This window comes from Neodiprion virginianus, chromosome 1 (genome assembly GCF_021901495.1).
Source record: "Neodiprion virginianus isolate iyNeoVirg1 chromosome 1, iyNeoVirg1.1, whole genome shotgun sequence".
NCBI classification, from domain to species: Eukaryota; Metazoa; Arthropoda; class Insecta; order Hymenoptera; family Diprionidae; genus Neodiprion; species Neodiprion virginianus.
In genome coordinates, this window is record NC_060877.1 from 27,509,964 (window position 1) to 27,536,159 (window position 26,196).

The 26,196-nt window shown below is 45.8% G+C and overlaps 1 protein-coding gene and 1 long non-coding RNA gene across 5 annotated transcripts in view; one reads left to right on the forward strand and one right to left on the reverse strand.

Annotated features, from left to right (window-relative positions):
• Window positions 1-26,196, reverse strand: part of LOC124310360 (protein downstream neighbor of son homolog) — a 96,956-nt gene that overhangs the window by 63,423 nt on the left and 7,337 nt on the right. For 2 of the 4 annotated variants that reach the window (XM_046774208.1, XM_046774209.1), the window contains exon 2: window positions 23,184-23,254. The exons of 1 other annotated variant lie outside the window; for it this stretch is intronic. In XM_046774208.1, the coding sequence (XP_046630164.1) occupies window positions 23,184-23,254 (71 nt within the window). Of the gene's footprint in view, window positions 1-23,183; window positions 23,255-26,196 lie in introns of those variants that run through there. One more of the 4 variants, XM_046774214.1, reaches the window with a different exon arrangement.
• Window positions 1-26,196, forward strand: part of LOC124310382 (uncharacterized) — a 141,214-nt gene that overhangs the window by 47,923 nt on the left and 67,095 nt on the right. The gene's annotated exons all lie outside the window — the stretch shown is intronic.

Sequence of the window (26,196 nt, forward strand, 5' to 3'; positions counted from 1 at the left end):
TGGAAATGCACTCGTCGCTTCGCCTCTCGCTTGCACATGCATGAAATACACGACAGCCACTCCGTCTGCGGATCGCACGCAGTTGGCGCGTGAATGAAACTATCAGAGCTAACTGCCGCCTGGGGACCATTTTCATTTTCAACGGACAGAAGTGGTCTCGCTCATTTAACTTCTAATGCCACCTTATGCCCCGCGCACATCACCCCGTTACAGTATGCAGCGCAAGACAATATGTTTTGACGGGTAAAAAATACAAAGAAATATACCTGCGTTTGTGAACTCTCGTCGAGAACCGCGTGTCGGATAATTGATGGATTCGCAGTTGCGTTTGTTGGTCGAGTGGCACGTTGAACATCATTTTCAGGTTTGAGGATATGCCTACTCCCGAGAATGTCCGAGTTTTAGTTTCGGTGCTTGAACCTCGACGAAGAAGTGCGGGAGATTGAAACAAAATTAGATAAATCGGAGTCGCCACAATTTCGAGTGGAAGCATATTGGTGGGGTCGAGATGGTCGAGACGCGGAGCAGTGAGAGATAGAAAGGCGGTGATGATTGAGGCGACGTTAGGCCGGTGAGTCTGTGTATGGGACGAGAGAGAACAGGTGGTCGGAAAGTGAGTGGGCTCTCTTGTGAGCCTCTTGCCTTGATAAAAAGTAGCAATCAGTTAACCTTTTAAGCACGTCAAGATGGATTACTCCGGTGGCTTTGGCGGTGGCAGTCGACCGCGTGAATGGATTCGAGACCAGGGTGGAGGCGCCATTTGTCGCAATCAGTTCCGGTCTTTTAGCATCGCGTCGCCCGCAGCACCGCAGACGCCAAGCATTGGTCACGTCGGTTTCGTACAATTTACATAAATAACCGTACGAAACACATACCTCGAGGATGAACAAAAGGACACACACCCCATTGACGCCGTGTTCAGTTTCAATAAGAACGAGAAAAACGAGGCAGGGTGAGGAAAGCGCGGTATGGAATATACAAATAAAAATTTTATTCAAACATACGATGGTACGAGAAAAATTTGACGGAAGGTTTTCTAAGTCCGTAAAAATGGTTGCTATATTATACGCGTACAGGTGTAGACGGCACATATGTACATGTGATATGCTTGTGTAATACATGGAACAGTAGGTATAAATTTCAGGGAGGTTATCTGAGATTACGATCAAAAAGATCGATAGATTGTTTTCGATTACTTTTATAACCGTCTTCGTTGCGAAGGAAAATTATTATTCGTTCTATATAGAATGAGGGATTGGTCCCTCTTCCACGAAAATCAATCATTGAACGGATGTTCGCAATTTTTTATGCACTAGATCCGAACCCCGTCGGTGTAATCATTCGATCGACATCTGCATAATATCTTAGACACTCGTATACATTTTATACACGTACACATACATACCGATGCTCGACAAAATTACCGTGCACATTATTTGGGGTAACCGCTAATTGAGTCGAGGTATGTAATTGATTAAATTCCCTGCAAGCCACGCCCCGGGCTTCTCGTACCTCCATAGGTACTTTTACGGTCTCGACTTTTACACAAAATAATTACACCGCCAGCCCCCTGTAACCTGATCGGGTAGAGCGAGAAGCTAGTAAGTCAGCTCTCGTGTGTAAGATGAGAATAATTGAAGACTTTATTTTTACTTCAAATTATCCATGTATAAGTGGCCAGCCAGTTTTTGAAAAATGGCAAGACGATTAGGCGGACAATGCTCGCTTGAATCCGTCTTGAACAATTACGAGCCGGCGAGTGTAATTAAATTTTCTTGTACCGATTCGGCGTGCGTAGAGTCTTCGAAGCTGATCGCGAGACAAAGCGCTTATTGTTAGATTCCTTTTGGGTCACGGACTCCGGGAGATTTTACGGCCAAGCTTGAGGACAGCCTGCGAGATTAAAGAAGAAACCAGAGCATTCGTTGATCTTGGGCGAATGCTTTTAGTTGATGAGCTTCGTCCTGTTCTATCGCATCCTATCCTATCCTATCCTATCCTATCCAATCCAGATCCCATATCGTCTCTGCTCCTACATCCCGACCGAGCTGTCCCGACGTTCTCATCCATATGTAACAGTCACCCCGGTATTAATGACGGGGTAGGGGATTCCCCGTTCTTTGTCCTTCCGAGGTTCTCGAGTCGCGGTCTGTTACGGGTTATTGCGGTTTTATTGTTGTCTTTTCATTATCTGATAAATATAATGGAATTGTCTATTCGCCATTTGTCCAGTCGTTACACGCCGAGCGCCTCCCCCCGGTTCCTTGAAATTTGCGAGCTTGTTTTCCGCCCGTGGTTAAGCCAGCTTAAACGGACCCGCAAATTTTCGCGTGTGTATAACCCTGATTCGGAAATACATGAAAATGATGTTATTAGTCGAATGAACACTGTCTCTGAGTATTATTTTATTCCCGTATGATACTTTGATTGCTTTCCAAATCCGCTGTTCAGTAATAGGAAACGGAAACATTATACCGCAACGGAGCCCGGCGTGTAATTTAGAACGATTTGTTGGCTTTCTCAACCACCAGGCTGATAACCCTGATCCACTTTGACGGAGGTAAACGAATTTATAGAGGCCACCGTGCGGTTTCGATCTTACGACGAACTGTGCAGCTACAGGGGCTTTAGAAATAGGAATCTCGACTTAGCCGAAGCTCGCGAAGAGATTGCTCAGAGCATTGGTTCACCAAGACGAAGGGTTGAAAAATCGTCCGTCGATTGCAATCGCGGTTTAAGAATAGTTTGAAAAGTTGATTGAGAACGAAGGTAACTTGCATCCACGTGCGTGTTCCCCATAGCAGCCTACATCGGGATTGTACGAGAGGGAACAAACGTTGATTGGAACTCGAAGATATACGTCAAACTGTTAGAAAGTTGGTTATATGAGATCACGGCCGTCGTCTACGTCGGGAGAAGAGATGGTCAACGCTCGGAAACCGGTTTCAGTATTTTGCTCAACAGCAACCCCGTGCCATATATATATATATATTTGCTATTTTTTTTTCATTCAATCGTAGATCAGATTTATCGGGTAATATTTATCGATGCTTGCAATGAGCTTTGCTCTTCCAATTATCTTCCACTTGGCGAAATGGCGACTGTAATTCCGATGGAGAATAGCCACGATTCTCGAAGCGTGTATAGCGATACACCGTCTGATTGTGAGCCAGCCACTCGGTTTCGAAGAGCAATAAATCCGTCGGTTCGCGTATACATCAACCGGGGGTTAACCAAACCTGCCTGACCCAGCCTTTCCCGATCTAATAGACGTAATGTTCCGGCCGGCTACTTAACAAATTGCTACAAATTGCGTCGAACATTTAGTGACTCGTGGGCGGTGAATCTGCGGCTGGTTTTGTGGACCACCCCGAGCCACATGGCGGTCCCATATGTCCAGTCCTCGGCCCTCCCCTAATACTAAGTGTCCACTGAAGTAGACAAATCTTGTAGCCATGGCCGCAGTATCGTTCGTCGGCCAAATAGAATGCGGAGATAGTGATGGGGCGCGGAAGTCGGGCAGGAGGACCCGGGCCATCGGGACCGAGGAACAGGCATTTCATTTGGCGCTAACCGAGTCTTCCCCGAAGCGTTTATACGCCAGCGAACCCCACGTGGTGATCGTATTAGCCAAGAGAGAACCCTGCAGCCGCCAGCAAGATATAACTAACCCCGCAGCGACGAAGGGGTTGCGGGACGGTATCCTCTGTCTTTATGCTCGTTGTCGAGTATCCAGGAGAGGGTGTAATGCACCGACGGGAAATTCTGTTTCCAATTATTTTCAGCCTCGGTATTTCCTTTCCCGTTACCGGAATAAGACCGCCCAGGAATGCCTGACCGAGATTCCAATCGCGGAGAATCGTCATCTATGCTAGTTAAAAATTTAGCCTCAACCCTCGCCGACTTCCTTTATCTTCCGTCCTTGCAAATTGAGATGTTTGGAATCAACTAGCGCTGCAGTGACACTGTGATAAATCAATGCTGTTTTTTCCCACCAAATAATGCAGCTCGTCTATTACTTCGTGTACAGAACGATGCACATCTACATATGTACCAGTATTGTACCTGTACGGTTCATTCATGTATATTCATAGATTCTTTTGCATACAAAACTGAACTATTGAGTGACTTTGAGTAGTCGCTACTACATAACCGGTGAAGTCAATACCTACCTGGTAGCTGGTGGATATCCAGTTTACGCTTTGGCTGTTCTATTCAATTATGCAGATGCTCAAGCTACGTACCGAGACGTTTACTAGGTATAACCCATTGGCTTATGTATCAGTAATTTCGCGTAAGGTGATAAATATGCGTGCATGATTCATCGATGGTTTCCACCGTAGCTGATTATTTCACTTGGTTACCATTATCTGGGAAAAATGAGATTATAGCATCCCTTCTATAGTTTACCATTTATCGCATACCACATAAATGTGACGAAAAAATTTTTCTTGCCTGATATTAACAGTGAGAAAATATTATTTCTGGGTAGGGCTTAAAGGCCCTATGATTTGACCACCGCGGTGGCTCCTTGTCTCGTATCGAAAACGTAGGCGCGGTGCATCAGCTAGCCCCGGTGAAATTAACGCCGTCGCAAATCAAGACGACAATGTGATTCATCAGTTAAATCCGCGTACGTAATCCTTTACGGCGGGAGATCGACCCCTGACGGTGTGGGCACAGTGGTTATACCGGGTACAGAATTCTCTTTCCTTCACCTTCTCTCTCCGATTCTCTCTCTCTCTATCTCTCTATCTCTCGCTCTTGTGCTATGGGGGTGAGAATTATAATCACAGTTGTGGTTAGCTGGGGTAGGTATTTACCTACCACACACAGGACATGCGGACGCCAACGCGAACCACGCGCTGGATGGGGGAGATGTAAATCTGCGGCATTCAGAGGCACTGGCCAAGAAAATTGGCTGACAACATTTCGCACAATCCGAATTGGAGCCCGCTCTGCCTGGACTTTCAGCCAATAGAACGGAATTCACCCTTCCTCTACCCCAGACCGTTGGACTCTGCTGGTTTACTCCGATTCAGAAACCGTCGGCTAGTATAGGTAGGAATCGGAGGTTTAGAAAACGTTTGTTCGACCTCAGTTTCTCACCACTTTTCACATGCCCCAATCAAGTCCCAACCAAGTCGAAGTCCGGTTCCTCATACGTCTCCGAATCTCACATTTCCCGTTTTGAGCCTACACTCACTTTTTATCAAGAGGTTTGATACTTTGGAACAGGGTGATCCTCGCGGTGCGAAACTTTGGTCAGAGGCTCTTGGGAAGCGGTAATTACTGCAGGGCTCGTGCCTAAGGCAGAATAAATCCGAATTGATTGAATCATTGTCGGCGATGAATTGCGTTAAATACCCGTGAAATGAACCCGGCACGCGATCTCTGATTGCCCTGACAGGGGCACTTCTTTTAAAGTACCATTAGCCCCATGGACGTTCTGAAGCCGCGCGATGGAACTGGTATTCTGTGGATGATTAATGAGGTATTGACAGCGACTCCGTGTCCGTGAGCTTCGGCCAGGTGCACCAAGCCCCTTCATCTATTTGAAACTTTTTTCCCGCCAACTCTTTTCACGAATCAAAGATTAGTGTTATAGTTTTTATAGCATGGCTGAGAAAAGTATTGAAAAATAAACAAGGGGAAATCGATTAAGGAATTTTTTTCATGAAATTAATTACACACACGAAGAACACGGGAACTGACTAAAAACTTTCACGGTCAAGAATCGAGCGACGCGTCGAAGCTGAGATCTCGACATGTTGGCAATAATAAATTTAATTAATTTTCTAAACGATTTGGCAAGTTTCCCCACAATCTATTACGGGAAAGTGATGAATCAGGGGTTCGCGTGCTTAACCGTAAATCCGGAATTAACCATTTCCCTTTGGAACGTTCCGCTGGCTTATTAATTTCGCCAATATGATCGGCGCACTTATAGGGGTGTCTCGGGGGTGGCTGGCTACCGCACAGATGGCACGCTACGCCCCGAGCTGTTTGCCTCAGACACCGATGCCTACGGTGCGAATTTCATATTTACTTTTCCTATTTGTGGCTTCCAACCGATTGCAGCCTTTGACCGGGACACAAGTGCCATGGGTGCAGTATTTCGCCCTTCCGTTGGTTGAGAATAATTCAGTTTCCCTCTCTATCTTCCTACGGACAAAGGGAGTCAACGGAAGCCGTGAAACATTTATTTTCAAAACGAACGTGTGTCAATTCGCGTGATTAGCTTCTCGTTGCTTTTCCTTTTTCCTGCGCAACTCTCTTCGACCCACATAAAGAGTTATCGGAGCAACTCGACGCGTTCGAATTGCTCATTTTAGTATCAATACGTAAGAGCGCGTTCCCTGGAATACCGTACTTTTACTCACGTCTTGCGTATAAAACAGGGGCCGTGGTATAGTGCAGACGCATTTTCTTTTCCTTTTTCCTTATTCCGTCGAGTGAGAGAGAGACTGAGTCGCGAGGAGGCGAGGAGAGAAGAGAGATCCAATGCCGTGGCTGGAGTCGGGACACGATCGGAGACCACGAGCTCGTCGACGAGGCGAGGCGAGCGAGGAGAGAAGAGAAGAGAAGAGGAGATGAGTGGAGAGGAGAGGAGAGGAGAGAAGAGGAGAGGAGAGGAGAGGAGAGGACAAGAAGAGAAGAGAGGACACGACCTCCCTCTCGGCTTGCCGTCGACTCGCCCGCGATATCTCGACCAATCAAATCACGCCTGCGGCTCCGCCTTTTATCATTATTTTACTTGTTTTCCCTCTACTTCATCCCCATTGGATGACATTCTCCAGTTTGCTATGGCAAAAAAGGCACTCCGCGAGGACTCCATGCTTCCATGCCTCACCGCGTCCTCGCGATCCTCTTCCGTAGCTCCACCTCGACTTCCAGCAGCCACAGGAGGTCCTGCAAGGCATCTAAGGTACGAGCCACGAGTTCGCCACAGTACTTTCATGTCATTCGACGTTGTTCTACCGAGAAATACACTAATGCCACCTGCACGAGGCTCCAAGGTTTCGTGTCGCACGGTCAAAATACAATATAATATAGTCAACCTCGCATGTGAAATGACCGTAGCAAGGATCCAGTCCGTGCTTCGACACCCGAACCAAATATCAATCATTGTCTCCTTGGTATCAGAGTCCGAAAAAATGACGCAATTACTCGGGTTTTGATCAAGGATCATAGAGGACCATTCAGAAGTCGTGACCTTCTTCCTGAAAATCGTTTTTGCCCGGTTGCGATTTGCCACTCGATGTAGGCGACGTAACGCGCCGTTTTTAGCCTAAGACAATACACCGACATATATATATATATATATATATATAATATATATGTGGAAAAAAGTGAAATAAAAGAGGATACGCGGCCCGCAGAGTTCCCGTGTTGACATCGGCGGTGCGATCTCCTGAGGGACCCGGACCTCGCGTGCCTACTTGCAGCCTCGGACCCGTTGACTGCGTTTACATTATCTTATACCTCTGTACTTCCCGGCGATGCGGTGTTCCCCCGAGTATACCGTGGTCTCCCGGTACCGATATACATACAATGAAACGCAATGCAAAGCAATGCGCGAGATCTCTAACACATACCCATGCGCGTAGGAGGAAACGTGCGGTCCTGAAAGTCCTAGCGAACGGACTTTTGACTTCATGTTTCCACGCTTCTAACGCGATGTGATCAAAGTATATTTTCGCTTGAAAAAAAAAACTCAAAAATCTCCAACACCTTGTTGGAAATATACTGCTACGTATCGCAATTCTTCATAAGCGCTTTGTCTGCGGATATTATGAAGAGTGAGGACCATCATCGAATTACGTTGAATCAGCTTTGTTCCCCCAGGTGTGATGGGAATACATAATTTAATTACTTTCAGTCTATCGAAGCATCAGCAAATGAAAGACCGACGTCGGAAATGTGATCAACTGACTACGTCTGAAACAAACGCTACATGGATCGACCGTTTCTCTAAACGGGAATGCAGTTTAGCGCCTATAATGGCATAGCTTTGTACTTTGCACATATTCTACCCACTGCTGTTGCCCAATTAGGGAGTGTCTAAAGAGAATACCCTGCAAGAGACGCAACGCTCGTCTGAAACATATTCGAGGCTGTAGGCGAGGTGCGAATATGTGGGAGTATTTGACCCTCGGGAAAAGCCGGTTTGCACGCGTTGGACGGTTGCTGGAATAGACATCACTTTCGCCACTGATTTTGGCTCGAATTTACATACTATTTATGTAGCATCAGTCATCAGTGCAATAATTCCGGCGCGTAAGAGTCGGCGATGCGTGAAGCCTGGCCCCTGGTGTACGCCGGGGGTGAAGAGGGTGGTGCCGCGATTCTGCTGGATGGATCCAGCGACCCACCCTCTCTATCTCTTCACCGAACGTTGATATCCCAGCCTCGGGGACGGCGAGGTGTGTTTGCTGTGCGGTGGCCAAAATTACCCAGAGAAACGGAAGGACAATTAGATTTCTGATGAGGTTCTGCATCCGTGCTATGGTAACTTAATTGTAAAACGTATTCGAAGGTGTGACGGAAGATGGAAGTTTTTGCGACGTTGTTGTATAATGTATGAATCGACGATTCTGAGTGTCAACTGAGCGAGGAAGTCCCGTGCACACAAACGAGTCGAGAGGGTGAAACGTGGGTGTTGGAAGGTGACGTTAAAAGGATCACCTCTGGTGTTAGTATCAGTTCGAAGCCCTTTGATCCGCGCCGTCAGCAAACAAGAACTGGGATGGCGGAGGCAGCCACCGAGCTTTAATGTCTCATGTAAATTTCAGGAAAAGGGATCCCCAAGAACTACTATATTGCTTTCGGAACAAATCACTATCCATTGCGGTTTCCTACAGTCCGCGCCTATTGTCTTGGAATTGTTTCCCTAAAGACGATTGAACTTTGCGACCGTTGAACCATCAAACAACGAAAAGTGCAGGAGGTTCACAACATGGTATAACTATGTCCCGCTTGATCGCACCTGATTTTCTCCAAATCTCAATAGTCATCGCAGTATTTCCTTATATGAAACAGTGGATAGTTTTTTGAGAACAATATTGCGTAGAAGCAATTTTGTTGCTCACGATAGTGACCCCGTAATACTTCGGGGTGATTTTTCCCAAGACAAGTATTGTGTGGATTCAGGGTATCCAAGTGATATAATGGACGTTGCGAATATGTCAAGAGCTCCGTTATCATCTCTCCGAAAATGAGAGAAGACGCTTCTGCAAAGTCAGGTCGAAAAACGCAAGGATTTGTGGAGTAGATAACACCGGTGATAGCGGATGCCGTAAATTGACGTCTTTATAGAGTATCGCGTCGAGCATAACTGAGTAGTGAAATTTCGTAAGAGGAGTAGGTACCGCGTTGGAGCGGCGGCGGTAGTGTGTTGCTTCGGAATCACGTTTGCAGGTTTGTCAAGGTGGTGTCGTGTGTTCGTGCGGTGGTCCCCGAGGCCTGCCCGGGGATGGGGCCTCACGGTGGGACCCTATTAACCGATGAATGGAGTCGTGGCCTCCGAGTCACTTGTCTATGCAGCGCATGCACCCGCCGGCATACATCACTGCCAACTTTAGTTTTTACGCTCGAAATGGGAAAGAATATGATTACTCGTGTTAACATTCTTGGAATAGCGCTTATCCGTACGTCCATCCACCCATCCTCCGCCTCGTCGCAGCTCAGTCATCCATCTTTTACCCTGGACGGACGTCGCTCCTAGAACTCTGGGTACTAGCCTCGTATCGGCAGATTGCTAACTCCACGTAAATAAGCTTCCTTCTTCGAGTACGCGCTCGTGTCAAGCCTATGGCTCATCCAGCATATCCTTAAGAAATCGCGGTGCAATGCCAATCAGTCGGCTGTTGTCTATCATCAAGTACCTGGTCGCGGCTATGACGTTTGCTAATTTGTGCCACATTACGGCGATGATGGATCGCAATGAGGTAATCGAAGGAAGTGCTGATATGTTTAATGTTTGAAAGAAAACTATGATTATTAAACTTAATTACAGTTATACCTATGTCGGTTCTAGCTCTTTTGCAACCTGTCAACGCTATAACAAATGAATACGTAAAGAAATCGAAGCGTCGTCGATCAGTATCGTAATCAGGTATTTCAAAAAGAGGGGCGAAACAGAAGTTTGTGCCTTTCCTACACTCGCTCATCAAAGGGAAGAGTAGCTGTCACAAAATTGGTGAAAACATCGCACCGTCAAGGCGCAAAATACAAACGATGGACGCAGATAAATTGAGATTAATGTTTTGAACGAACAGAGTTGTAACTATAAAAATATCACTTTCTCACTAAAAAATCGTGTTACATTAGAAAACGCGCTAATCAAATGATTGCGACACTCTGTCAAAAATACACTGCAATGGTTCTCAAGTTGTCGGAAGAAAATACATAGAACACCATTTCAAAGGCTGAACAAATTTTTCATCTTCATTCTTGACGATTGATATCTTCCACTTCTAGTCTTAGTTGCGAAAACTATAATGCCAAATTGTATAACGTACCATTCAATGTTCACTTGTAATATATACTACACCACTATTATTATACGTGAGTTTTCATTTGGGAAGAAATAAAAGCTGCAGCCAGCTGCTAGGCTAACGGAGCTAAGAGGCGATTGGTATGGATTTTTCAGGGCGTTCGAAAGGAATTTGCAGAGTGGCTTCGGTGTGAGGCACAGAAATTCGCTAGTCGGTTGTCGCCCGTCGGCAGACTGCATTTCGCGCGAGGTATCCATACCGCTATTCATACCACACGAGAGTCCGGACCACACCGTAGAATGCAGAGGAACAAAAGAAAAATCGAAAAAAGGTGCAAAAAACCAAAAAGGTTACCCTCCCGCTCCTCGCTCGCTTTACAAATTATTCAATTAGTGCGCGAATTAAGGTATACATATTCATCGCCGGGAAGAGTTGCACGCGCTTCCTGTAAATGTGTAGAGATACCGCCAAAGACATAAACAAGCACCAGAGATATATGTATATACATTCCAACTACCTGCGCCGTGAGTTAGATGCTTTAATAAACATGCAGTTGCGGATCCACCCGGACCACGGTTTCACGTTACAGAATTCAAATTGTCCGTTTTCTCGAATTTAAACGTAAACTTTCCGCAGCTGCGACTAAAAACGTACCAATACCAATTTTATTGCACGAGAAAGGCTGTTACGACATGGATTTTTATGGTTCTCTAATTTATTTCGAATAATCGTAGTAAGTTAATATAATTACAGATATTTCTTGTCCAGACCTCAGGCTTCCGAGAAAAATTCTAGTCCATTTAACGAGCATAACGCACACCGATTGTCGAGATACTCGAACGCAGCCACGGATCTCGTGGAGAGAAGTTGAAAAAACTAAAATCTAAGTTAAAATACCGGCTCGCTGATTGTGCACGGTCCTCGGGACACCGAGTTAGTTCACCGTTGTGCTGTCGGGGCGGCTAAAGTTGCGGGCTATAAAGTACATAGGTACTGGAAAAATGCACATTTTTAATTGTATCGTTAATAGGCGGTCGTTTACCAGGCTCCGAGAGACTCATGAATAGGGAGCATGTATATATGTATATATATATATATATTTACTCCGGAAGAGTAACTGGGCATAAAAGTTTAAATAATTAAATAACAGGTTGAAGGCTTTCCTCGTGTATTTCTGCACAGCTGAGTTATATCTGCTGACTCGTTGCTTACGGACGAAGCGAATCTCACCCATCCAACGAAACGGCAACTTGTACAGGGTTATAATTTTTTTCCTGCTTGGTAAAGACAAAGGTGATACGATACGTAACAAGTATACCGAGATACTGTCATTATTTGTAACCTCCGAGCAGGCGTACGGCATTCTCGGCAATTGTAGCTGTGCCGTCTCGCAGGCGAATATCACTTCGAATAATTCATGTGTCTTTAGGGAGCGCCCTCCACACGCGTATGGTGTGAATCTGATTTCGTGAAGCAAGATCTTGACGCTGCTGGACAAATTGAACGAACGATTAACCGTAACATTTTTAAATTAGCAATTATAATTATGGGGGTAAAAATGTGAAAATTTTAACGAAATTGCAGCGATCAGTTGCAGCTTGGGTTTAGAATGATAAAATTCACAGTGCAAAGTTTGTTTGCTACTTGCATAATTCGATTTGATGCAATTTTTTTATTTGTCGGTTTCTAATGTTTTCTATAAGCACTTTGCGTTCCTCGACGACGATTCCGCAGACTCGCGTCCAATTCGAGCCAACGTGCGACGCAGCTCTCGCTTATATGCATACCCATCTACCCATCCATACCACGACCAAACATTATCATATATGACGTTTAATATAGCGGGTTGATCCAGCCGCCTCCTCTGACCTACCCTCTGCACCTATCCAATTCCAGCTGAGGGTTACGTCGTAATTCTTATAGTAATGTTTAATATGAGACGGGTGACGTAAGCGCGGCTAATAAAACGGAAAATATCCAGGAGCCTTACGGCCGTATTATGCATCGCTCGGTTTATTATGCGAAATTTTGATAAGAATAAAAAAGAGTAAAGAAAGAAGAGAAGACTGGAGGAAAAAATCGTCCGAACCGGCAGATGTCCGGGATGTCATTCCGTGGCGCAGAACGAATATTGTACCTCATATTATACCTACTGCACAAGTATTCCGTAACCGTATAAATCACGAGAGCTGTACGATTTTTTTGTGTCATCAGCTTTTCTGTTGTTTTATGTAATTGATTCTGAGAGAGTTTTTCAGCAGCAATAGTGATAAGCCTGATTAGGAAATGGGTGTACATATTTCCGGAAATTCTAGAATATCGGAATTTGATCTCGACTGCGATATTTGCTTTTAAATCGTGACTGTTTACCTTGGACCATGTAGCCAGAGGGTGAGTAAGGTCTCCGAAGCGGGACAATATGGGTTGAAAAATTGGTAGTTAATTAAGTCGCGGCTGCGTGTGGCTCTGCAGCGTGCCAGTTGCGCAACGTACGCGGCGTGCTGAATTAATGCAATTACATGCTCCCTATCCTAATTACCTATCAAATGGAATTATTATCACACTATGCACCGCCATGTCTCTAATGAACGTTATTAATTGCTTTATGATTTTCCGATAAAGACGTTCCGTAATCGAGTTATTACCTGCATCACGTCATTGTTGGTTCTTCCTTTCACCAGGTTTCATGTATATGTATACAATATACATATATATACATATCTATTTTATATACATGCATGGTGCAACACATCGTACCTTGATCGTACAATCGTCCGAGAGTAAATATGATACGTTAACACGCAGACACACGGTGCACGAAGGGCATCACGCGTCATGTAGAGCTTGTGTGATATAATTCGTAGCGGCACTTTAGACGGGACCCTGAACTATGGAGTAGATCGCGAGTTTTTGCTTGTCGAGCAAGCGAGTAGGTTTTAAATACCGAAACCGATTTTATCCAATGGAGTGCATGTAGATATCGTTCCGGACGCTCCTCGATCAACACAAGCCGCAACGACGCGTATATAATGCGGTTTCGTCCCCCAATTTCTTATCTGACCAATTTGAGGACAGACCACCTTTTCGGTAGACTTCTACCCTCTGGGCAACTGCAACAGCTACAAGCCAACAGGTGCGCTTCACCTCGACGCACAGGATGCACGCTTCTAACCTGCCGCACCCGGCACCTGACCCCCGCCCAACGAAATACCCACACGCGTGTTTTATCCTGTCCATATCGTACACGCCTATTGTTTACGCATTCTCCCGAACGATGATCAGTAACGCAGATCGCCGTCGCCGCGTCGAGCGTGGCAGTTGACGCCGATTGACCAATGGTCCTCCTGGCGATTTTCGTGTCCGACAAACCACGCCGAAGACGAAATTTGGACAGCGCTCGAAAAACGAGGATGCGGAGGATCGGGCACTGTGCGGTGCAGGGAGTAAGAGCATAAAACTAAGAGTCCGGCGACGTACGAATCGAGCAGTATAACCGTCCGACGAGATACTTCAGAGTCATTACGATTCAGGACTCCTCGCCAGGACGATGCATAGTTTCGCGTGTCAGTTTGTTTTTTACGAACCGAGAACCGTGGGCGAGCAGTGCTGGTCACGTCCGTCCGTCCGGTCTGCACGTCGCCGCAGTCCGTGAGCGCTGCGTCCTCCGCGTCCCGCGCCTTCCGCGCCACAAGTCACCTCCTCGGGTAAAACCCGGGGCGGTCTTCTTCCCCGTTGAGGAAAAGCTCCGCCGACGGCCGACGGGAGACGTTTTCAACCGGTATCCGCAGCTGCTGATTCCATATACCGAAGGATAGCTGCTGCTGCCGCTGCTGCTGCAGCCCCGGAATCGTAACAGATAATCCAAGATGATCGCCTAATAGCGTTACGAAGGCGTCATCTTCGCTGGCTCCTTGGACTTATAACATTAGCATAAGCCTCTCCTAAAGTCTAAACCCCTGGCGAACAAGTAGCGAAACCGGGTGGCCGGGCCGGCGCCACGTGTACAAAGTCGAGGGTGTGCCAGCCGAAGACCCGAAAAGTGTGTAAGCGACACGAGGAGATGATGGAGGCTACAATAAGGGTTCTTTTTACCTTCGTCGTATACGTAATGCGATATTGGAGATGCTCGTTCTAGCCTAGGAAGTAAATTTGTCACTGTAAAGCTCTTCGTTGCTCTTCATACGCGCAATATCAACCGACGTAAAGGTTCCCGTTGTCTGAATAGAATAGCTATACCTACTTAACATCATCTTGACGCATGCTCAATGATTCGATATTACGTGCTTGATGCGTGCGAACATGCGTCAACCTCCTGATTACGTTGTTAATACGTGACATGGAGAGTTGCATGCGTGAATGAATAAATGCACGAGTGTTGCATTCATGCAGCGATGCAATTTCGACTCAAGTCTGTTGGTGACTCGCTATTGTAATTGAGGAGTGTTCAGAAAACGTGATTTACAGGTTGTGAATCGTAAATTTTCCGTCTACGTAAGTAATTTTTTCGCGATGAATTATGTTTGGATTCATGTGGCGATCGGATCGGCTCGTCAATAATAATGTCGGACGTTTACCGATGCACCGGTGCTTCGGAACGAGCTAATTGTATAGATTTCGTCGCGGAGCTCATTCAATTCTCGACATGATCGGACGTCGTTTACTACCTGAATTACGACCGTAACGAAGCTCGACGAACGGTTCAAGGCTCAAGGCTGTGATCAACCAGTCGCTAACCTTAGAAGTCTACAAGGTTTTCGTCGAACTCGAGGATCCGTAGAGTGGACCGATAGCGTTTGGAAAATTCGTCAATGAAGCGTGCAAACTCGAAGAAGCGCAAAGATGTTTTTGCAAAAATTATGCGTGGGTATGACAAAACCTGCAGCGACAGCTAGACGGCAGACGTTCAAGAAACACGTTTTCTCCTGGAGTTAATTTGTGTATATATTTTTTTCCAACGCGCCCATGGGTGCCCATTGTGTTCCAAGTCCGCTCCGAATACATTAAACATCGAGTCCGATGACTCGAGGATTTTGTCCCGTGCTTCGAGACCGCATATATAATTATTCCGGCGACAAAAGGTAGTCGTGTTATAGTTGAAACTATTCATGCTAGTCAAGCTCCAGTGGCATAAGGGCTCAACTCCACGTCGAACAGCGTCGGTCCGAAACGCGGTAAATCATGCACCAGCCAACGAAACATTGATCTGCAGTCTTCAAACTTCATCTGTGGAGAACGGAGAACGCGAGTACGTGAGATTCGTTGATACTTCGTGTCCTTATGATTCTCGCAACCTACAATCGTTTCGATGTTCTAGTTCTCCAGGAGCTCTGTCACGAATACCGCCTCCTGGTTGATCCGCATAACGGAGCGCTCTTCGAACAGTAGACACGATCCTCCGCAAACTCTAGGCCCAAGTATGCGGTCCGAATTTTGGGCGTGATCAGAAACGACTACCTATAAGGTCACGTGTCAATCATTCTCATAAACTCGCGTCATATTTTCACACTGACAATGGACTAGCGTGTGTCTATGGACAGTTTCACCAACCGTTGCCAATCGACAGATGAGAATTCAGGGTGCTCAAGATGTGGCTGAGGAAACTTCAGAATCCAACGCTAATCAGCAACGGTATAATTTGAACATGCTGAACGTTGATGCCTCGATGAGTCATGTGTCATGTGTCATGCATATGCTCCCTATGGATTATAAACTTGTCACATTCCAATAGATGGGACCCAGATTTGGAAGCCCGTATCAGAATCGACCGAACACACAAGAGGTGGCCGACGATTTCACCTTCAATAATTCCGAAACTAACTTTTTTGTGGAATCCTACTGACTTTTCGAAGCTACGTGATTGCGTACTGGAAGGTTTGAGAAAGTTTCCTACTTGCTAAGCCGATCGTAAAATATTTACGGTGTCCATGTGTACAGCTTGGTAGCGTTTTGGTCGTAGTGTGGTTGAAGAAGAAGAAAAAAAAAACACGCATTCGAGCCACGGTCAGTCGCTAGTCCACCTACAAAACCGGGAGCATATCACGTAGTCTCGAATCACGTAGAGTCCATCCGCTCGGCGGCGAACCGTTCGACCTTCTTACCGCGGGCTGGACGAAGACGGCTCGCTCGGATTCTCTTCTGTTCACCCAAGGTGAAGCTGGTTAGCTAGCCAGGCTAGCTGCATCGGCAGAAGCAGCAACATCAGCAGCTCGACTCTGGCACCGCCAGTTTAGAAGACAGAAGTTCTCCGAGACCACGTGGACTCGGTCCTGCGTGGGAACCTCAGCTGTCACACGGACTGAAAACCTTCCTTCGCTTCGTGCCTCTCTCTCGACTCCTTTAACCGACGACTCTTTACTTCTGTCTAGTTGACAAGAGTTGGCTCGACTTGACTCCCCCGTAGCTGACGGCAAGGGACTCTTGGCTTCGCTAAACTACGCGAAAGAAACCAGTTATCGGTGAACAAAACTCCGTCACAGTTGCAGAAATTCCACGATCTATGGTGTCACCCTTGCGCTATTAATTAGCGGATTATATTCCTTATGGGCGTCTGACGTGTCTTGCTGATTCATCAAGCCTCATGGGAACCGATGTCGTTTAAGTACATTATACCCACCCTGGGTTACGAAAGTAACCGCTGCGGAAGTCAAGGATTATTTCTTCAGCCGTCACGCAGAAGTTTCAAATTATTATCATACCTGCTGGTACGACACCCGAAGTTGTAATATACAGTCAGGTATGCGACTTGTCTATTCCTTTTCTTTCTCGTTCTCTCGCCGTTCAGAAAATTAGAAACAATTGGCCCGGCCCAAAAATCCAGGCGTAAACGGAAGATACGTATACGGTAATTATTCGGCAATCGTATTCAACTGCAGGGAAACGGTTCAGATGAAACGACTCAGATAACTGGCTGACACGAGAGAACTCCTATATAATCGCGTTAGTTCAAGATGTTATCCCGCTGAGTTCTGTCTCTCTTCCGTCATCGGCTCTCCCCCTCGCCCGCTCCCTCGTTCTCTCTTTATCAACATTACCTTCTCCACCTCCTCCAACTTGCGGAGTGAGCACTGACGAACGAAGGATGCTCAGAACTGGCAGGGAGCACCGCTCATCAGTGAACGCGTTCTCGGCGCGCTTAAGAATTCCGGTAGATTCTCTTGATCCGTGTCTAGGCACTGCGTCCGATAAGGCTCTCGGCTCCAAATGTAGACCCGGCTGACTGATTTATACTTCCGACCAGGTAACCAGCGGACTCGAGAGGCGCCCACGACGTAAGTCGGCAGCATGGATTACTTTTCACATAGCTTCGGTCCGCTGACATTATTACGTCTGGATCCACATCGAGTCGCTCTCAACGCACGAAGCATTATACGACTTAGTCCTAATCGGGGCCCGGCGATCTTTTCCTTGTGACGCGATCTCTCGTTATACCTGCAGTAATAACGAATTGACGAAGTGGAAAAAATAAGGTAACATAACGAATGTTATTATCAAATAATATAATATCGCTTCCCAATGGAAAGTGATAGCTCTATTGCTGGAGCCGGATTGGTGACAGAAAAAAGGAAGGTAAAAACCTAAACAAGTTCGTAAAACAAGTATAGCGAAAAGCTATATATTTCTTACGTTCATGCACTGTCCAGTGTTCGAGTAATTAAACGGTCCTATCACCTTTTCAAATGCAAATCTAATTAACAGCTTGTAGATGGGATATTGCTCGTTAATGTTGATGAATAGTAACGGCCACTATCTTGCTAGATATGTCCTATGCATCATCCACTCCTATCGACGGGTATATTATATGTGTGGTATGCAAATTACGCATCGTCAACGCTGTGTTTGTTTTAACTACCTGTAGTAGGACTACAAGCGCAGAAATCCCCGTTAAAACTGTGTTGTGTGCGAAATAAGTATGAAACTCGGTGAAATCATAATTGTAACCAATCTCGAAATTTCGACTCCCTAATGAAAATTTAGAAAAATTGCTGCATCTTGTGAATTGTATGCTTGACTTTGATAAAAAAGACACTGAATTAATCAGTGATACAATCGAAATAATAATTTAAAAATACCTATTCTTTATATAGAGGAACAGACCGGGGCAAAGTGAGGCAGGACTGAAAATTTAACCAATGAAGGTAAAAAAATTTGATGATAGTATAATTGAAGATGTTTGTGTACTAATTTAACAATTAAAAAATTAATTTCTTTTGCGTTTGACATTGAACGATTATGACTGACATGGCTTTACTTTTAAATATCGACTGTTTTTACTAAAAGCTTTTCCTTGCAATATGCCCTGACCTTCTCTTAACTGTATTATCGATGCATAAAATCCTTCGGGAAGACTGAGACCTTCTGATAATTAAACGGCAATTCGCTGACTTAGTGAAATCGAATTCAACGAGAAAGTAAAAGGTGAAAAATTGAAAGATTCTACTCTATTCAACTTTTCCCTTTTGGATAATTCAGCGTTCAGCTTTCGCAAGCGACTTTCTGCGAGGTTTTCTACAACAAGACGAGTATCGCCGCGTCGAGGTTTCCCTGGGTTTTATCATACAGGCAAGTCAAAGGACGAAATTTTGAGGGAAAGGAATAAAACGTCGTCGGTCCGTCTCACGGAACGGTCTGCGGATATGCGATTCAGATCTCGGTGCATCGTCGTTGAAGACCGCGCGCGTTGAGATTTATTTGTCCGGGTTTCAGTCGGACGGTGGAGAGCTCAGCGGTCTGTCTCCTTGCGGCGCAGCCTCCGCCCGCAGCCTGGCAAGATGTCCGCGAAGATAACGTCTCGACGAACAGGAAACGCAACAGACTCTGTGACTCTCAATGAAAACGAGCGAGCCTCGGCGGCTCCTCGTGCCTCCGCAACCTTAATGAAATATCAAAACGTAATAGCTGTATCGAATCTGATCAAGGGTGCAGGATCGCGGCCGATGTGGGGTTCCGAATGCGCTCTTTTGACAATTAGGAAAAATTATCGAGGCCACTTGTGGGGATGTTTTATTACCTGCAGGCATTTTGGTCGTTGCGCTATACGCGTTTTGTTTTTGTTTTTTTTTTTTTTTTATATCTTTGAATAATCTCGCGGAGAGACAGGCTTTAGGTAATTTATAAGTATTTGAGGAATAGCGTCTATGATCAATGAATCTTCCGCAGCACGAGTTTATAAGGCGGGACTTTGTGGAGTGATTTTCTCCAGCCTTTTTGCTCCCTTATAATGCAAGTTTATTCATTCTCTCCATTGAGTCGTACGATCCGTGAATTATAACGTGTAATTTCATTGTCGCCAGTTTACAGTGTCCCGGGTGAATTATAGCCTCGCACGTTCCTGGTGGTCCATGGCCACATGCACAGCATACGAGACCGACGTACGATAATGCATTTAAATGATTTCTCGCCTGAAATTGTTCCTTGTAGTGTCCTCTTTATACTTGCTGCCTTTATTTCACCGTCACGACGAACCGCTCGAAATTAACCTCGGAGTATGAAATGTATTGCTCATTGTCCGCCATTTTTGCCGATAAAGTAAAGACTTGGATACAAATAATATGAATCTTAGGTAATAATTATATACAACACAACAATTATAAAGACATTTATATTTTTTAATAATTCCTGTACAGAAATTTTGCAGACTAGGCATCTTGACACGAATATTTTCAATCAGTCAATTTCTACAGATGCATGTATATAAAACCAGAAATCCCATCTCGGTGCCTTCTGTACATACGCGGTTATACGCCTGTAGAAAAGGGGCAACGTTTGTCTTGGGGGGGTAATGCATCAGTCTCTTCGGTGACGAAAGGAAGAGTCTCCGAGCGTCCCGAGGATCGGAGAGCCAGGGAAACCATGTAGGAACTTTAAAGAGAGCAATCCACCCTGACGGCGAGGAGGACACACCCGCTGAATACACAAACGACGACGCACTTGACATTTTTTGCGGGAGCGCGCGCCTCTTATTTGGGCCATGGACCCTACGGGGCCAGAGGATCAGGGGCCCGGAGGCCAGACGGAATTCGGCTAAATGCATTGATTAAGCCCCTGACATCGGGCCGGCTGCGGCCACCCAACTCCGTTCCATTGCAGATCCTCCGGGGTCCAACCCGGGTCTTCGCCTCGATTTTTTGCACCGCAATCCGGATCGTGATTCACATTCGATGTTCGCAAAGGACTACCGGCATAGTTAACTTCGGTTTGACAATTGATCATTTGCAAATCACTCCATTATACGTCGATGCAGTCGGTGAATGTATTTCTTTGTACAGGGACGAAAGATTTTGTGGTTATTACGAGTGCTTGCAGTTTCATGTCATTCATGGCCATGCAATGCTTTGCAACAAAACAATTTTAATATATTTTTGTGAGAGAGCCCGCCGCGCCGCGCTACTGGCATATCTTAATTTTAAGTTATTCACAACATTTATTTCGGATCACTCAAGACGATTGCTACGTTTGGGGCAGATAAAGCGAAAATTTGAATTATAAATTTTAAAGTGGAATAGAATCCCCAGAAGCACGTTTTACCCAAAAGAATTGGTTATTATTAATACATCTGCACGAAGTTCGGACATGTTTTTATACGCTTTGAATTTTTTCGCACTTGTGTTTCTGTCTATTGTGCTTAGTCAATTGCCGCGTGCATTTTTAATCCACCAAATGGCCGATAAATTATAGTCGTCAGAATACTCGCACAATCTTCGAGAGCAGACTAATGCTCCATAAATAACGCACCGCGGAGTCTCGCGGTATAAAATTTGACCAACGCGTGTTCGACGTGGATGTAAAAATATACGCCGTATACTATGCGCTAGTTTTTCTCTCCAATTTTTCGTTTACTTTCTTTTCTTCTCCTCCCTCGCGTCTGCGGGACGAGATGCAGCGTTCCCTTATTATACGACGTTTGTCAAACCGAGTGACTATCGTCTCATGCCGGTCCAAGCTCTCCTCCAAATTCCTAATACATCCAACAATGGGTAAGAACACGAGGATCAGGGAAGGTGCGACAGCCTCGTGAGCTTCGGTCCGTTGAAAATGGAATGAATGAAAATCGACCGCACGCCGGAGAATGAGATCGGAAGCGACGAGATCAGACTTTTGAGATGCTCCTGCAACTCGCTCTTTCGCCCGGCAAAGATCGGAGCAGCAACGGGGCCACAACAAGGAGCGAATAGTTTCGGAGCTGCACCATCTACGGAATTGGCTCGATGATTAATGGCAGTCCACGTTGCCGTCGGCCCGCGCTCGACCGAATTGTTTGGTAGACGTGTAAAAAAGATCCCGATGTTAAACCTGTCCTGCCTGTCTGTAGGTACTTCTCCTCCCCCCGTCCAACTTCTCTCTTCATTCGTATTTCTCTCCCTCTCAACTCCGTCTCCCTCACAACTTGACTCCCTCGTTCCCCGTCCGTTCTTTCGCAATTATCAAATTTCGTTCACATAGCACGGATTCAAGCTGTTCTCACAAGTCTCGACAGGATTCGCTAATCCTCATCATAAGGAGTACCTGTAGCTCGTTTCGCAGCTTATCAGCTCGAACCCTACGACTTTAATTCTGAAACCTTCTACGCGAAGTGTCGAGTACAAAGCTGATGGACATCTGAACAGTAAATCACTGTCCTGGGCTCTCGTTGACTTTCGATGAAAAGTAAATGACGGTCTGGTCCGCCTTTGCGAGATGCCTGCAGTTAAGTAGGTAGACACGGTAGTAAAGGAATATAGGTAAACCGCAGGTCAGATCGGCAGGGAGATCGCGGCGAAGGATCGAGCGCCAGGATCGCATGTCGAGGAGCAGTTAGACGCCCCCGACGTAGCATCTTCTCTGAGAATAGCAGTAATTCGGGTGAAATGTGCAATATCTTCCGTGATTGGAGATTATTACTTTCTGATTACCGGGTTGGATCTAGGCTAGACTGTTACGTATTATTCCAGCGGAGCCAGGTAGTCGGGTGAAACAGAGCTCTATTACAGGGATGGACGGAGGTAGTACCGAACCGATGCAGACGGACGGAAAAGCCAGGCAGGCTGCTACCGTCGCTATCCGAACCGGCGCGTCGCGCCCCGACGGCCTGAAGCGAGCTGCGGTACAGGAGTAGAGTTAAGTTCGTGCTTCGCGGACGTGAAACGCCGTGGGAATCGGATCCTTGCTTCTCAGGGCGGAACGATATCGCGGTTCGAGAAATTCCCGACCTATTCCGTAACGCGGCCGTTTTCATTTCATCGATATTTTATGCCAACGAAGGGATCGGACGGTGACCACACCGATTGCCTTGAGCGATTTCGTTGTTAGCTGCGCGATTTTCCTGCATTACTCTTTCCAGCTAAACGAATGACTCGCGAATAAGCACGACGGGTTTCTGTTTGTTCCGACACCTCGATTCATTCACGAGGACCAGGGGCCAGGTATTGGGCATAATGGGCTTCAGATGAATTGAAATACGTCAGGTCGGCGAAATGAAATGAAAGCCCGCATCGCTATAGCTGTGACAAGCGACACCTGCGAACGACGCGTCATTTGTTGGGAATTCCTTGGGTGTACCGATCACTGTCATTGTTATTCCGAAGTTGCACTGTACGCCTATACCTAGGCGTGCTCCTGCCACCACGAGTGGTACCTTGGTGCCACGGAAAACTTCATACGCCGACATTTTTAATTAATGTATTAAACCGCGGCAGGAATGATACTCACAGCCGACACAGCGGACCGCATCAGTCTTGGGCTTGCATTCCTTCATTTTTCCAAGAATCGTTATCCTCCACCTGTAATTAAACGGACATGAGTTAACGCGTGAAAAAACTACCAAGTGCTTTTCAAGTCTACCCTGAACTAGCAGAGCTCTCATTGATCTGTTACTTTCCGACAGCGATATCTCTCTGTGTTATGCAGTACCTGTGTAAACGAAGACACGAATTCCATCTGCTTTAGCTGACTGTCGCAACAAGCGGACGATATTTAATCCCTTCACACAAGCATTGCAATCGTATACCTAGATACAGATCTACGTATACCTCAAGAAAGAGTGTGTCAATTAAAACGTTCAGGGATTCTTCCCTCCGGCTATACGTCACGGCTCAGTCCGGCTAGAGCGAGGCTTGAAAAATGTGAAATAAAACAACTGTACCAGCATACGTCAAATGCTCTGACCATTTACTGCATTCGCTGGTGAAAGTACTTATGAGAGCGAACTCGCATGATCCGCCCGCGACAAAAGATAAACCGAAATGGGGTGAAATAAAAAAAGAGATACGAGTTTTGACCCCGTGAGAAAGAAAATGTCATCTCTTGATTTTTATACCATTTATCCAGCGAGAATTGCGAGCGCTGATGAATGCCTTGCAAACGGAACGAGCCTGCGGTTAACGCGACAGGCACAAGCAGTGCTGAAAGGTAGCTCTATTTATGGGAGTGTGAAACATCGCGGGTGGACTTTGACGTGCATTTGCCACAGAAATCTGCATTCGCTCATTCTATTCTCGCGCACAACAATCTCGAGGCAGGTTATTAAACAAGCACCGACGCAACCGAGTACCTGAGATATATTTACGATTGGAAATAATCCTGTCGGGCAGTCGGTATATTGACCAGTTTGAAATTCAGCCTTTGCATAGATTCTACAGGCATACAGACGTCTCTGTCCGATCACCCTGCAGCTCCGGGCGTCGAATTATCTCGTCACGCGTAGTTCCATTCAATCGGGGAAGTCTTGAAATGAAATTGTCCGTCTAATTTTAACTCTACGAGCTTAAAAATGATGGAAGGTCTCTCCGGGATAAGTATAAAGGACCGCTCGCGTATGGTTGAGGTGGGCTTAATAAAGGGCTTCGGAGCCCCCTGCGAGGACGTCGCCGGTTCAGTCAGCGCAACCCCCGAATCCGGAACCCCAAAGACAACCCCATTCACGCCGAAACGAACCCTCGCCTCCAGCTTTCGAACGATGGTTACTCCGTGGCCTACGGGGGTTGTCGATTGCAGTTTAAGTACGTCACGGGCAAAGTCAGCCTCGACGAAGAATTACGGGTAGAAGCGTTGCATGCAACGCGTCGAGCTTTCTCCGCAAAACTGCCTCGAAGAGTTTTTGCCACTTGGAAGTCTTTTTGCATCTCGAGATCGCGGCTATACTCGTACTAATTATACTATTACGCCTGGTAAATGCGACCGTAGTGTTTTACCCACTCGGAGAAAAGTGAATCTCGATCAAGGATGTTTTTTGTTTTCGAATAATATATAATATAGTTAATCTTCTGCTGTGATCTTGATTGAAAGCAGTTGGAAACACTCGAACTGTTCAAAATAAATACCTACTATATGTTCACTTTTACAGATTACTTATTACCGATATTTTTGAAATGTTATTCGCAACTTCAGGTGCTGATTCTGGAAGCTGATTATCTTATAGGTACATATAATATATATACAACTTGTTTGCAACAACCGTCGCGAAGATACCGATCTGGCGTGACAGAAATTGAAAGTTTAATCCTCGCGAAGGACGGATCATGGATAGAAAAGATTAGTGAGAATTTTCCATCGCGTTATACGTTTTAATTAATTTAAAGAAACCAATCCTCCGCGTACCTGATCCCGAAGGATGGGCCAATAAAGTAGCAGTGGGTATTTCAATAAAATAGCCCCATGGGCGCCCCGGGGCCCCCATCGCTTCAATGTGATTAAAACTAGCATCCCCCACAGGATCCCCATAGGAACCCCATCAGTTTCTTCGCTCCGGGGGGCTGATTGTCGAGAGGGAGGCGGAGGGGGCAGCCCTTAAGCTAATTTATTGAGATGTCGTCGGACCAAATCTTGACAGCTAATCCAAAGGGGCTTTTAATATATTTCGTATTCATCGCGCCTTCGAATTGCTCGAGACGATCGATTAGCGATTATTGCGTACCTGTAACGTGTCTCGGTGAACAACCTAACGCAGAGCCTCGTTTCCTAATATGGAGATGAAAGAGTAAATTGGGCAGCAACAAAGCCGAAAATAGTATCATACCGTAAACTTGAGCGCAGCGTGGTTAAAAAATAGAATCATAAAATGGAGCATGCTGCAACAGCTGAAGGTAAAAAGCACAGAAAGCGTGCGGACCGATGCATTATTACAGGAAATGTCGACCCGTGCTGATAGCGCGGCAAATTAGAATTTTCTTTTGGAGCAGGGAAAAGGAAAAAGGCCTTTATCGCGGTTATAATGTAGATACGTTACGTAGCGCCCCCCGAGGCACGAGTGCACGTGGCTGATGTATACCAGTTTCGTTTTAGTTGAAAACGATATTTCAGGTAATTATTCATCCATGGTAATGTTAATTTAATAATAATAGTAATGACGGTCATAACATATGTACGTAATATGCATAACGCCCCACTTGCGATCCTCTGCAGCCCGTCAGGCATAATATACCTACGATACACCCACGGAGTATGTAACGCGATAAACAGGCACGGACCGGTCGTACCTGCATTTTCAGATAGCTGCAATTGATCTATATTGGACTTTCCCCTTCCGTGAAAGCTCAGAATCGCAAAAATTATGCCAATTAATGTTTGGGAGCTGACAATGAGGAAAATCTGAGCCAGAGTGTAATTGTTGGTGGATAAAACGTAAACGCTTTACAATTAGCTCCTTTGGGGGTCTCGATTATTTGCCTTAAGTGTAATATAACGCAACCGCGTATATCGTAAACACATTGCAATTTCTGTGCAT